This window comes from Athene noctua, chromosome 3 (assembly GCF_965140245.1).
Source record: "Athene noctua chromosome 3, bAthNoc1.hap1.1, whole genome shotgun sequence".
Lineage (NCBI taxonomy): Eukaryota > Metazoa > Chordata > Aves > Strigiformes > Strigidae > Athene > Athene noctua.
In genome coordinates this window covers 52,420,806-52,435,132 of record NC_134039.1, presented here as the reverse complement: position 1 = coordinate 52,435,132, position 14,327 = coordinate 52,420,806, and the positions used below count along the sequence as shown (strand labels likewise).

The following is a 14,327-nucleotide window of genomic DNA, read 5'->3' as shown; positions in this document are numbered from 1 at the left end:
TATTCAAAGAACTTAGACATACAGTGCTGTATGGAGATACCTGCACTATTATTCATACACATACCAGCAGTATAATTTCCTTTGCAGGGTAAGAAAATTCTTTCAGAACAGGTAAAATTCTAAGGCTCCACATCTGACTGACAAGCACTAAGTGAAAAAAAATTCTTGCAAGAACATAGTTTCTTCAACAATTAAGATTTTAGCAAGAAAGGAGGGCACCACTTCCACAGCATTCCTTGAAGACTCCTTGGAAAAAAAGACGGACTTTTCAACTGACAGTATTAAACCAATGTATATGTATCTCATAAGCAATGTAATCAAATCAAGTTCCAGAAGACTAGCACCCTCTTTTTTGCTATTATTTGAAAGTCAGAACAAAGACTCAACAAAGAGACAGTGGTTTCTTTTGGAAAGGTTCCATAAGCTCCTTTCATATGAAAGTTTAAAATCCTGAAGAAAGTCATCAGATGTTTCAAGTACAATGATTCTTTGAAGAGCTGTTCTAAAAATTATATTCTAATTGTTCCATATGTGTTTTCTTCACGTGACTTAGATATGTTAACTCGGTTTGATTCAACCCCTCCAAATAACATCCAACACAGAAAAAATAAGTGAATATATTTTTTCACTTCTAAAAGAAAAAGTATCATTAGAGTGAATATTCGTCCATTTACAATATCACTATATTACATATAGTTTTATTCCAGACAACTGCTGTATATTTATTCCTCTATTTATATTATTTTCTGTAAAATGAGATTTAACACCTTCACATAAATAACTTCCAACCTGTAAGAAAAGAAGGCCCAGGGGAGACCTTATTGCTCTCTACAACTACCTGAAAAGAGGTTGCAGTGAGGCAGGTGTCGATCTCTTCTCCTAAGTAACAAGTGATAGGACAAGAGGAAACAGACTCAAGTTGCACCAGAGGAGCTTTAGATGGGGTATTAGTAAAAATTTCTTCACCAAAAGGGTTGTCAAGCATTGGAACAGGCTGCCCAGGAGAGTGTTGGAGTCACCATCCCTGGAGGTCGTTAAGTGCTACATCTACACGTTTTTAAGGGACATGGTTTAGTGGTGGACTTGGCAGTGTTAGGTTAACAGTTGGACTTGATGATCTTAAAGGGCCCTTCCAACCTAAATGATTCTATTATTGTATACTATGTTTTAAAGAGAAACCTTTGCAAAAGAAACAAGATGTTTTATTTTTGAACAATGCAGTAACACTCTAATTTTATGTTCCATATCAAAACAGATCTACATAAAACAAACAATTGTCTTAACTATTATACCCTGACATTCGTAAGTTAATGTAAAACCTTTAAAGTACTTAGTGAATTATTTCTACTACAGTAATCTCAAGGATTCTCTACTGTGGTCATAGAATAGGTATTAAATCTCAGCTGGAGCATGCTTACATTCAATAATCTCCCGACACCACACAGAAGTAATAGAAATTAGAACAAGATCAAGCTAGCACCTAACCAGACCAACTTTAACTGCATTAGTAGTACGATAACAGCTTTTCACAATACTTTTTTTTTTTTCCTCCTTTTAAGTGTCAGTATATACAGTGCAGAGCACAGATCTAACAAAGGTTTTTCCATGTTTGACCACCTGAGTAAATGAATCAAGCTAGTGACCTAAGGATATGGAACGACTAATCCAGAAAGGATTCATTTTCATTTATTGTCTCAAAGGAATACAAAAATCTTTCCATAGCTGCAGAAGGATGATTTTAAGTTAATCCAAACTAGTTAAGCTTCCATGAGAAAGACTGGAGGAGATGCTAAGACAAATTCTCAACTTTGTTCATCAGAAGTGAGGCAGGAGGAAATAAACCACTTTATTATGTTAATATTTCCAACCTTGTGGTATTAAGAACCTTACCAATGTGGCTAACAAAAAAAAAATTCTATAGTTGAATAGGTGCTTAAACTACAGAATGCTATGCCAGTGTAAAAATAACATCAACACTAATAATAAACAGAAGAAATGCTTAAATTAAACAGTTATTTGTCAGACACCATCTGCTTTTTCTTTCATTCTTTTCTGACTCTGATCTGTAAGAAACCACATCAGTATCAAATGTCACTTAGTTCTTATTCAAACAGAGCAGTCCAGACACAGCGGCTGCACCAGCTGACTTAACTGACCTGGACCTAGAGTAAAAACAAACCCCTATAAATCACCAGATGCAAGCAATTGAATAGTGATCAGTTTAATTAACTGAACAGCTTTCCAAAGTTTACTGTATTGTTTTAACCCTTTACGCTTCTTCAAGAAAGGTAACTTGCAATTTGTATTCAAGGGCAGGATTTGACCAGAGGGCTACATATTACTAGCTTTGGATTCCCATTGATAAAACACAAATCTCACACATGAAAAACGTGTCTCTTCTTTTTTCCAATTAACAGTATGATAGCAACTATTTTTGTTAGGAGTTCCTTCAACATTTTAGAGAAATTAGATCACAGTAAAAAAAAAAAAAAATCAAACTGATTTCAAGTGAAAACCTCTGGAATAAAGTTTCCTTTAAAATCAGCTGGTTTGGTTATGAGCCCTATATGCCTTTTACAACTTTATACTTTTATTACAGATGCAACATCAAGTAACCTACTAATTTCTCCCAAACAAAACAATGAACATAATTGTGTGTCACAATTATATGTATTAACTGCAGCCATAAAAAAAAAAAAAAAAAGTCGACACATTAGAATGGGCTCAAAAAGACATTCTAAAGATATTGGTAAAACATCTAACCTAGATACTTGTCCTGAAGCTACATCTCGAGGGGATTTCCCCACACTGCCCACTGAAATTAATGGAATTCTGCCATGATTTAACGCAAGTGGGATTTCAGCCAAGATGCATAATGATAGAGTGTAACTCTTGTTTTAAAGTCCACATTGTACAAGTTTGTGTAACATTTACTGATGTTTGTACAGTGCCTAGCACAACAGGGCTGAGGCTTCTGGGCACCACCACAACATAAATTAATTCTAATGCAGTCTTTGTATCTGAAGGAAACATAAAAACTACAAGGATTAAACTCAATTATACACGTTTTAAACAACCTGCTAAACAATATGACATAATCAACTTCATAACCACAAGCTGTTCTATATCCAATTATTTCACTTTAATCTCTGTAATGCATGTATTTCTATGAACCCTGCAGAGTTAGTTCCACTAACTAGGGACAAGAGTAGGATCTACTTACAAAGACAGAAGAGTTATATTTGCAGAGACTGGTCCCAGATCTGGAATGATCTCCAGTTCATTGCTGTTCAACTTCCTATTAATATTAAAAAAGGGAAAGTCAGCTTTGATGTTAAATCAAAAGTATGTACATTGGACTTGCTAAACTGCTGAACAGTGTCACACCAGAATTAAAAAATAATTCCAGTTTCACTTAACATAAAATATCAGAACAGCAAACATCTTTGTTGTTCAACCGATCATCCCTAGAGAAATAGCTATACAATTAGCATACACAAACACTGGTTGGGTTTTTTTGATTTTATTTTCTTTTCTTTAATTAAGACAAATTAACTTACACTTCCTGAAGACTATGAAGGTGATCCAAGAGACTGGTCTTGATTGAAGATAGTTTGTTGTGACTTAAGTCCCTATGAGGTTACAAAAATAAAGAGCCTGTCAGCTTTGCCATAAAATATGGGGTAAAGCAATGCAGTCTAAATCCAAATTATGTGATCATTTGTTTCCAAGCACATAAAAAGAGGGGTTTTTTTAATATTAGTAGAATTAGAATAGAAACCCATTTGAGTATACTAGGTATAAATAAGTGTATAAATACCTGATCACTGCCAGCAGTGCCAAATAATTTCCTATACCTCTGAATGATTTAGAACTGTTCACTGGGATGTGTGCAAGACCCATGTTCAAAATCTTAAGATTTTGGCTCATATACACCAACAACAACTCCTTTCCCCCACCTCTTCACAACAAAATATCTGGCTAAAGCAACCTTTAGGTTACAAGGAAAATTCATAAACCAATACTCACAGCAGTCTCATTCTTTGAGTCAACCATAATATTTGTAACATTTACTCTTCTCACTTTTCTAAAGCAATGCACAGATTCTAACTACACGATGAGGACTGTCCATAAAAGTCAGTTCTGGTTTTATGCTTTCACACAATTCAGGACTCAATTCCTACATAACCAAATTTAATGGGGAAAACAAGCAATATCAGAAGAAAACACATAGAATGGCCTTATTCTATTGAGTTTTAAAATGTCTATATACTAGTCACATTAATACTGCACTTAATCACACTTGAAGTAGTTTGAGCACTCAGCTCTGTACTGCCACTCTGTACTGAAGATCCCAAATATATACTGATGTTGTTTATAAAAAATTTTGTTAGCACCTTTGCAGTGTTTACTACACACAAGCTAGGGTACTAAGAATGCCACACATTTTCTTGATTAATGTCAAGAAATTCTTTTCCCTACAGACACCGTGCATCTATACTATACATCCTCTTAAACATTTGACACCAGAGTCCTAAGAAACTTCTGCTGTAGCCTCAAAAGTACTGAAAACATCACAGAAATAGAAGAATAACCATACAATAGAAGTCAGAGAAGCTAATTACAGAAACTCAGACTCACACATCTGTAGAGATCTGCACAAGTGGTAGACTCACAACTGTTATTTTAACCGTGTTGAAAACCTCCCACTTCTTAGTCACTCATCCACCACAACACGCACCTTTCTGCTCCCATACTACAGCCTGTCACTATCTTGCCTGTACCAATTCCGCCATCTGCGAAGTGCTCGCTGGACACTGTTACACAGAGTTTATCCAAGTCAGCAAACAAAAATGGCACTATTTTTAAGGAGTTCTTAAACTCGCTCCAGTGAGAGTCTGCAATGCAGACACAAAGCAGGCATCAGCAAGATTCAACAGTGAGCTGCTGTAGCATCAGATTAGCAAATAAATTTCTCACACTTCATGACACTTTTACTCATGCTAATTAAGCACTGAACCCAACATGCCTGGGGTCATCACCACGACATGTGAGCATGAAGTGTATTATTTCACGCTGAATCTATGAAGGAACCCCAGGATTCCTTACTTTTTCTGGATAACATGACTCAGTACAGTCACCTATACTGAGCATGTCAAACAGTCCTGACTGCCATGGACAGGTCTACTCTCCATCTACAGTTCTGGAAGCGAAGAAACCTGATGATTAGCATGTCCTTGCTGCACATTGACCAGAACTGGCTTAAATCAAAGCAGGGGCAGGGTCTGTGCTAGGTGTTCTGCTCTGTGACTAAGCCCTGAACAAGTGCACATATAGAGAGCTCTGCTTTCTCTGCACCCACCACTGCATATCCTCAGACACAGGTGTAATGCTGCAACCCAGCCAGGCACCTGAGTTTCTTCAACAGCACAGGGGACAGTAAAACCATGTTTTAGACTCCCCCAACTGTTTGGCATTTTATCCAGTACTTGTTCCAATGTTGCCAGGACAATTCCATCATCCCTTTTGTCCTCCCCTGGAGTCAGTGGTTAAAAAAATTAATAAATAAAATCAAACATTAAAAGTAATCTCAGGCACATAACAGGCATTGCAAGGGGTACCATCAGTACCCGGTTACGAGGTGTGCTCTGAGCCAGCCAACTGGATCAGGCCCAGCAGGCTGCGGAGCTGCAGCACCAGCGCCTGGCTCACAGCCACGGGCAGGGAGGAGATCTGCGCTGTGTTTCTCAAGCCAGGGTTGCACAGGAGTGTTCAAAGGGCAGACTCACAGGTGCAAAAGGCATTTTCCAGCCAAAAAAAGTGGTGTTGAGGACTGGCCATCTAGAGAAGGGGAACACCCTCCACCACCTTCAGGTGGCCACAGAGGGGATGTTTTCAGAAACTCATCTCTGGGCTCAAGCACCTAATATATACCTGGCACCTTTTTCCAGGTGTCTAAATGCCTACAGATTTTCCTCTTAAAAACGGAAAACCAATACGGCGTTAACATTTTTAAAAATCCACAAATGTTGGCTTCATCATTATGATTTTGAGTTCTCCTGTAAATGAGGTTAACCAACTTGAGTTAGAGGACTGCCACTGCCTAAAAATCTAGTACAAACATTCATCTGGCCATAGACTGAAGAGAAACCTCTGTTTAACATCTGAAAACATTAGCTGCATAGATTTGAAATTCTCATACTGCATTCTTAAATTCTGAAAAAATATGCTGTTACAAAGATCTAGATGGGAATCTAACCCGATCCTTTAAAGCAGACAGAGTAGAGACAATTTTTACCCTTAAACTCAATTCAGCATTTGGCTTTGCTCTGTAGGGATTGTAAGAACTATGAAAATAAACAGCCGAAAATTCAGTGAAGTTATGGCTGTTAGTGCCTAATATGTTACTGTTCTTCATGCTTCAGACGAGACCTAGGAATCAGTAATTATTTCAACAAAGAGCTTTCAACATGCTAAAAACCTGCATTTCTTCATTTCATCTAAAAACCGTGTAACAGGTTTATTTAAAATATGTTTGCCTAAAGGACCTACCAGACAGTAACAGACATGAGTAGATTTGTTCTGTTGGAGTTGTAACATGTTAAAAAAATATATATATCTGGCAGAGTCCTTAAACTATAAAAATCCTGCAATTACAACCACTGCTGTGCATGATCACCACACTGGAGCCAGACACTTTCACTCACAGCTCAAGCTCACATCCATCTGGAGTCTATCAAGGCAACCGTGAGCGTTAACAACTTAAGTTAGGTTTCCAGCTATGGTTTTTGTGTTTGTTGTTTAACACTAAAGATACACTCATATTTTCCACATAGCACCCACTTTAAAAAATACATACATACAAATTCCTCATTCCTGGTTTACTTACAGCAGGTTGTCCAACAAGTTAAAAAAAACCCCTCAAAGCAAAACAAAAAAACCAACCTCCAGACAATACTGACTTGACTGTTTCACACAGATGCATACATGCTTGTCTACCAATTGTTGGATAAAATACAAATTACAAGTATTTTACTAAACATTATTTCACTACTAGTGGCATGAGAAACTTCAGGAAAAAAAGCCTTGCAAGTTACATTTTTAAGTCAGAGTGGTTGGAAGTGAACCAAGATTTTAAATATTTGTCTTTTACCATAAGTGAAGCTTAAGCCTACAGAAGTTCCTCAAACTTAGATTTTTCGATGTTAAAAATGCCTCAGATCCATTGCTTCTATCAACCCTGGTGCAAAGCTGCATTTCAGTCCAATGCACTTCTCAAGATATCTTAAAACATGTATGACAAAAAGGTTTGAAAACAAATCAGTATTTTTCCCTCACAGAAATGGAACTGACAATGTTGAAACACTAAGATTATTACTGTGCATTTTCCATTTCTGAATTCTCCTTGTCTGATAAAAATCACATTACAGGTGGGGAGAAAATCTCTCCTCTGTAATTACTTTTGCTACTAGAATTTCAAAAGCCATGAAAGACATAACAGTGAATGCACTCAGAAACTTCAGAAACCAGATTTATATTAAGAAATTTATAACAATAAAAAGTATATATACCTGTTCTTCACCTCAGATTTCTAATAAAAGTGATTGAACATTTAAGTAGAATTGCCCCCACTTGAAAAAGCATGCCATAGTTTTTGAGGCCCTTTTTAGAACACCATTTTATGAAAGAACCTATTTTCAATATTTCATTACGTTTGTATGACCATCTTTCATAACTCACACATCTGTGTTAGAAAGCTGAAACGTAACTCTGAACATCAATGTTTGTCTGATAAAAAAATTGAAAGGAAGGCCTAATGAATAATGGGAGAGGGCGAGTGTTTCTCCACACATTTTATAAATATAACTTTTAACTTAATTTACAACACTTAGTCACAATTATCATCTTCTTCCTTAGAGAACTCAGAAACCTGAGCCCCAAGTCAAATTTTAAAATGCAAATCCAGCAACAGCTTCTTAATCAGTCCCACTGGGGCCTATAGAGCTGCTAATTCAGCAGAAATCAGGAGAGCTGAAAAACAAAAAGCCAGGCTGTAGCTGTTTTAAGACACTGATCCAAAGTGACTCATAAATCAGCTTGCTATGTTCAAGTTTTAGTCTGGAAAATATTGAAAAACAGCTGTGAAAACCATACAGCCCTTTTTTTTTTTTTTTCTGGCAACTCTGGTAGAGAACTAGAGGATTTATAAAATGTAAATACTAAAGACGTAATACAAACACAAGCGAAAACCATCTTTCAGACTTTCCCTCCTGCCCCACCAACAGTTTTAGCATTGCTCGGTGAACCTGGCGAGGAGTATGGCAGTGCCACCGGGAGTTTGCATGCACGGAGGACACTGGCCAATGCTCAAACACTCCTCCTCTCTCCCTCCACCTCTGCTACACCAGCTCTAACGAAACCACATTCTTGCAAGCGCAGGACACGCATCCTGGAAGTAAATGGAAACCTAACTTCAAAACTGTACACAAAGCCATTACAAACGTTTATCAGTTTTCAGTGAACTGTTATCTTCTACTAAGGCAGGGTTATAGAAGATGGCGGTTTGGGCTAAAATCACAGTAAAGCTGGCAATTATATTCCGTTTACACCCCATCTTGTGAAGCCACTTCCGTAGAAAGCAGTAGTTTCACGCCACCAAAATGAAAGGGGAAAAAAAAAAAAAAAAAGCTCGAGTTATTTCCCTCCTTGTCCACTCTGAGGTCACACAGCCTTTCCACATTAGACACCCTCATTTTATTTCACTGAGAGATTTGAACACAAAGAGCATGAAAGAGTCAAAAAACCAACTTCCTCTGACCCACCCTCCATCTGGGTAAGTAGATGGATGGGCAGGGGAAGGTGCAGAGCCTAAAGCAGGCCTAGACCTTCTCTGGCACAAGAGCTTTCACTCTCCTGCTTGGGAGTTCTTGCGATCATATACTGAGAACATGGTGTAATAGCTCTTGTTTTCTAAAGAGGATTGGAAAGCTTGCAATTAAACTACTACTAGCCTTTGGCTATACCTGCTATGGACTTCCATGGAAAACACAGTAAACATATACCAATAAAATTCATAAACAGTCTTTTACAATTTGTAAATGCACAGTTTGTTGCAACAGTAATCCAGGCTAGTCAAACCTTTTTTTCGTATGCAAAACTGGAACGCATTATAAACTTGGAGACTGCGCAATCCCAGCTCCAAGTAGTGGGGTAGCTGGAAGTAACCGCCGAGGCAGCACTCTTCCTTGTTCTCTTACTAAGAGGGGAAGGAAGAAAGCGCGGGGTACTTCTAAGGCGTTTGACACAAACAAAAGAAATATTTACACAAAAGGGGCCAGATCACATGGTTTGGTGACACCTACAAAGATGTAGGTACTCCTGTGAGTTTAAGAGCAAGTGACACAGCTGTCCAATGAGTAACCACAGCAGGGTTTCTTACAACAGACCAAAGCTTATTTATACAAGTGGAACTTATTTTCTCACACTTTTAAAGGAATGTGAACTTACATAAGGACAATTTACACTACCAAGGGAATTCTAATTAGAAAAACCTCTCTTGTGCTAACAAAAAAGCCCTGCAATATGTTTTATTCTCTCAGTAACCTAAGTGGAACAGACAAATTTGGATTACTGCTAATGCAAAATGCTTTTTAAAGCAACTCTAAAAATGAAAGTTGTGTGATTCGTCCCCTTGGGTTTCTTTTTAGCATGCTGAAACACCTGAATTTTAACTTAACTGTGCTAAAGTAAGCTAAACTAAGAAATTAAGCTGTGAAGCCTACCTTAGTATCAAAAAAGCTTTAGGTTTTGTCAGAAAACTTACGTCAGCGTACTGAAATAGTTCAAAAGAACAGGAGGGCTGAAATTTAATAGGAAGCAAAACCAGTTGTTGAATGTAAAGCAGATCCGGTATTTGATTCGTATGCTTCAATCACATAAACCGAAAGGGATAAAAAAAAAAAAAAAAAGGTTCTTTCCCCTCACACTTTCCTACGCCACTCCTGGAAATACTCAACTCCCATAGCCATTCCTATGCTCAGTTCCATATGGTGTCAATAGAGCCATCCACATTTCATGAGTAAAGCAGCATGACCTCCAGACGAGGCAATTGAACAGAATTAGCCACAACTAATTGAAAGTCTTCCTGTTTACTTTTAAAGTTCTTATCTCAATCTGCTTTGGAAATGTAATAGAAAATTAATACGAATAATACAGATCTTTGAGTGACAAGAGATTAAAAACAAATGTGAAAAGTCCCTCAGCTATTCTCAGGCTTTTAGAAAGCTCCCGTAATTTATACTTTGTCCATAAAAGTTTGTCACTGAAAGTAAATTTTCCACAGATGGCATTTCAGTACGCGCTATTGCGGGTTCAGTGAATCCGCGCCACCGGACCGAACGGGGCAAGCTCCCGTGTCAGTACAATCATTAAAGCCAAAACCATCAGGGAACGCAAATGAAGAACTACACAAATAAAACCGAGACCAGTTTTCCCAACGCACAAATTAGTATCAACTTGATGATAACTGCACGTTTTCCAAGAAAGTCGGCACAACTTTTTTCCTCCCCACTCTCAAACCACCGCGAAGCGCTCCCGGGCCCGGTTCCAGCCCGGGCGCCTATCGCCACCGCCGCCCGGGGGTCGCTGTCCGGGGGACGCTGTCCCGCCGCCCCCGCTGACACCTCGGCCGCCGGCGCTACCCCCGCCCGCACGTCGCACCTCGCTGCCGGCACCTCCCGCTTCGCTCCCGCCACGAACCCCGCGCTGCCCTCCCCGAAGCCCGCCCGCCCGCCGACGCGACCGCGGGCCCCGCCGGGCACCTCGGGCCCCGGGGACAGAAGATGGCGGGCGGGCGGAGGGACGGCACCCCCAGCCCCCTGCCCACCCATCGGCGGTGCCCGCCGCCCCGGTACTCACAGCTGCACCGCCCCCCGCGGCAGCCGCTCGGGCAGCCGGCTCAGCTCCAGGCGGCTGCAGGCGACGAGGTGCCCGGCGCAGCGGCAGGGCGCGGGGCAGCGGGCGGCGCGGCCCCCCAGCAGCAACGGCGGCAGCAGCAGCGCCAGGAGGGCGGCGGGCGCCGCGCGGGGCCGGCGGGGCATGGCGGGCTCACAGCCGCTGCCCGCGCTCCCGGCCCTGGCGCTCCCTCCCTGACAGAGCCGGGCGCGGCGCGACCTCCCGCCTCTCAGCGCGGGTGGCGGCTCCCGCTCATGCCCCGGAGCCGCCGCCGAGGGGGGAAGGCGGTGGGATGGCGGGGCGGGGGGCGTGGAATAGAAGTAAAGGGAGAAGCGGGACAGGGGTCCGCAGCGCCGCCGGCCGCCAGCCCCTCCGCAAACTTTCCGCCGCCTCAGACCGCCTCCGCGCGGCCGGGGGAGCCCCGAGCGCGGCCCGCCCCGCCGCAGCCCCCTCCCCCTGCCATGTGACAGCCGCAACCCCCGCCCGCCCCGCCGCGGCCGGGGGCGCCCGGCCCGGCCCCGCGGGGATGGCGGGGCGGGCGTGTGGGCTGGCGGGCAGGGGCGCGGGTGGGCTGGCGTCGCGCCCCGCCGCTGCCAGGCGGTGGCGGGGCACCACCGGCACCCCGGGCCCGCCGCCCGCCCGGGGGCGCAGGCGAGGGCCGGCCTCGCAGCACGGCGGGCGCACGTGCGGGCCCTGGCTGCCTTCCGCGGCCCCTCTGGCGGCGGGCGGCAGCGGGCAGCGGGCCCGGGTGCCCTGCGCCTCGCCCACCGCGGAGGGATGGTGAGGGTGCCGCGGCCCTGCCGTGCAGGATTTCCTTTCGCTGTCGCGCAGATTAGCGCGAGTCGGGGCAATCCAGAAGCTGCTCCAGAGGCCCCAGCAGGTTCCCAGCCAAGCCTGGGGTCACCGGCATGTAAAAGGTGAGGCGAGGTTAACTCCTGCCTTCCGGGTCCTGCGCGGCTAGTCCAGACACCGTAATTAAGCCCATTATGTTCCCCACAGGATCCCAGCTCCAGAGGTTAAGGAAAGTGGGCAGGGCATACAGATTCCACATCTCTGAGGTAATCTATGTAATTTAAGCAAATACCTATTGTTCAGCTTCCATATGTAAGCCCGGACCCTGCCATGGATTCAATTACTGTAGGCTTCACACACCCCTACTCGGCAGCAGCAGACATCACACTCCTCACGAACACTCTGCTTTCGCTCGCACCTTTATACGGTTCACCTGGAAGATTGTAGACATCTTAAGACACTTGGAACCTGAGGCCTCCAAAGCCTGACAGCTCCGGTACCTGAAACTTTGTCGCTCTTTTTATTGTTCCCATCTGTATCTCAGAACACGGGTTAAATTAAAGAAACAAAACCACATTTTTGTCAGGAATCATGAATTTGCAAGCCAAGCGGGCAAGCCCTGAGTAACGACAAACATTCATGTGCTACTGTCAACTTGGCTGTTCCAGGTGCTTAGGGTGTGCAGAGCTGTGCAGTGTTTTGTCAGCTTGTGCTTCATCAACCACTGCTGCTCCTTAAGGAAATGACTGTAGGAAAACAAACACTGCAGGAACACACATTTTTTCTACACATCAAAGCAAGCAAAGAAGCAATACAGGATAAAAAATAATTAGTATATATTTACTAGTTACTTCATATTTGTTGTAAATGAAAACTGACGGCAGCATTGGCATGTCATAGCTGTTCAGTTTCTTTGCAGCCTCCTTCTTTTCAAAAATGTTAGGATGATAGATCGAGAAAGTTTGTGAAACACTGAGCTGTTCTAAACAGCCAGTAGGACAGTGCCAAATTCAGATTGTCAAAGCTATCCATCATTAGCCTGTACCTGTCCCCACTGAAGTCGGTAGGAAAACTTCCTTCTGTTTCAAAAATGCCAGCATTTGTTCTAGCTGTCCAGTTGTTTTGCACCGTTGTACCAAGATACAGACACTTAAACACACTGTGTTTAGGTAAAATATGCTATACTTGCTACTTTTGAGAAGTAATCAAAAATTCAAGGGGAAGACCTTCATGTTTATGTTGCTCCAGAGAATTATGGAGCACCTTACTAAAATTAAAATGGATTTAAAGTAACTAAGCCTTGTACTACAGCTCCCAGAGTGCACAGGAAAGGGCCTCTTATTTGGGAAAAGCGAGCTTGTCTTATCATGAGTGTTGGCAAGGGCTGTGATTTACTAGTAAGTGGCATCAGGATCATTCAGCTGTCCAAGGGAAAGAAAAAATAGAAACAAAGCATTTTGAACTTATTTTATCATGGCAGTCAATAATATACATCATGCATATGTGAATTATGGAACAAGAGAATCCGAGAAAAGAAAGCTGAAAAAAAAGATGAAAATGTTGAAAATGTTGAAAAGGGCAAGGACTTCTGTTTTTGTCATTTTGAAAACCACTCATGCAGTAATGTAATACTGTGCCCGTAGAAAAACCTACTGCATATTTAGTGCTAATAACATATGAAGCTCTTCTAAAATAAGCAAGGTAAATCAATTCAGAAAATTAATCCATTTGTCTTTGCAGCTTCTTTTCTCAAAATAATAAAACACTTTAAAACTGATTATGAATTCTAAAATGTTTATATGTTGTACTTTGGGGTACATGACAGAAAGTCGTACTTGCCACAGGAAGATCTGCTCTCTTCAGAAGTCTCGGGGACCGATTCTGCACCTGATATGAATGCTGCAAGCACTGGCAGCCCCCAAGTCCAGGGGTCTCCTCATCATTACTTTTAGGTTTAGGGTGCACCATGACTCTACAAAGGCAAAGACAAATGTCTTCTTCACAGGTTTGGCTGGACTGTATCTTAGACTGGATATTAGGAAGCATTTCTTTACAGAATGGGTTGTTAGGTGTGGGAATGGGCTGACCAGGGCAGTGGTGGAGTCCCCATCCCTGGAGGTGTTTAAGAGTTGGGTCGACATAGTGCTTAGGGATACGGTGTAGTTGGGAACTGTCAGTGTTAGGTTAATGGTTGGACTGGATGATCTTCAGGGTCTTTTCCAACCTAGATGATTCTGTGATATCTGCCCTAAGTAAGCTGATATAAAAATGAGAGGTCTCACATTCCTCTACCCCGTTATCTCTACATGTAGCAAGGCATTTCTGCCAACTCTTGTTTGGCATCAGCATTACCGATTTGACTGAAACCCCATCAAAAATAATAACACCCCCTCAGCTTTAGTTCTGAGTTGGGATAATTCCCTAGTCCTGTTTTCCATGTAGCTGCACAAGGAAGAGGACTTGCTCATGGTGGTTACAGGAAGATGGGCCCTTTCCATGGCAGCCTGAATATAGGTCAGCCTGAAGGGATGATGCTGAGGAAGGGGAAGCACAGCTGCAGAGAAAAACTCTTGTAAAACTAG

The 14,327-nt window shown here is 42.3% G+C and overlaps 1 protein-coding gene across 1 annotated transcript in view; it reads right to left on the bottom strand.

Annotated features, from left to right (window-relative positions):
* LRIG3 (leucine rich repeats and immunoglobulin like domains 3) overlaps window positions 1–11,099 on the bottom strand; it is a 44,120-nt gene extending 33,021 nt beyond the window's left edge. Inside the window, exons 1-3 of the mRNA XM_074901534.1 lie at window positions 10,918–11,099; window positions 3,561–3,632; window positions 3,224–3,298 (exon numbers count right to left, since the gene is read on the bottom strand). Of these exons, the coding sequence (XP_074757635.1) occupies window positions 3,224–3,298; window positions 3,561–3,632; window positions 10,918–11,099 (329 nt within the window). The remainder of the gene's footprint in view (window positions 1–3,223; window positions 3,299–3,560; window positions 3,633–10,917) is intronic.
* Between the last annotated feature and the right edge of the window lie 3,228 nt (window positions 11,100–14,327).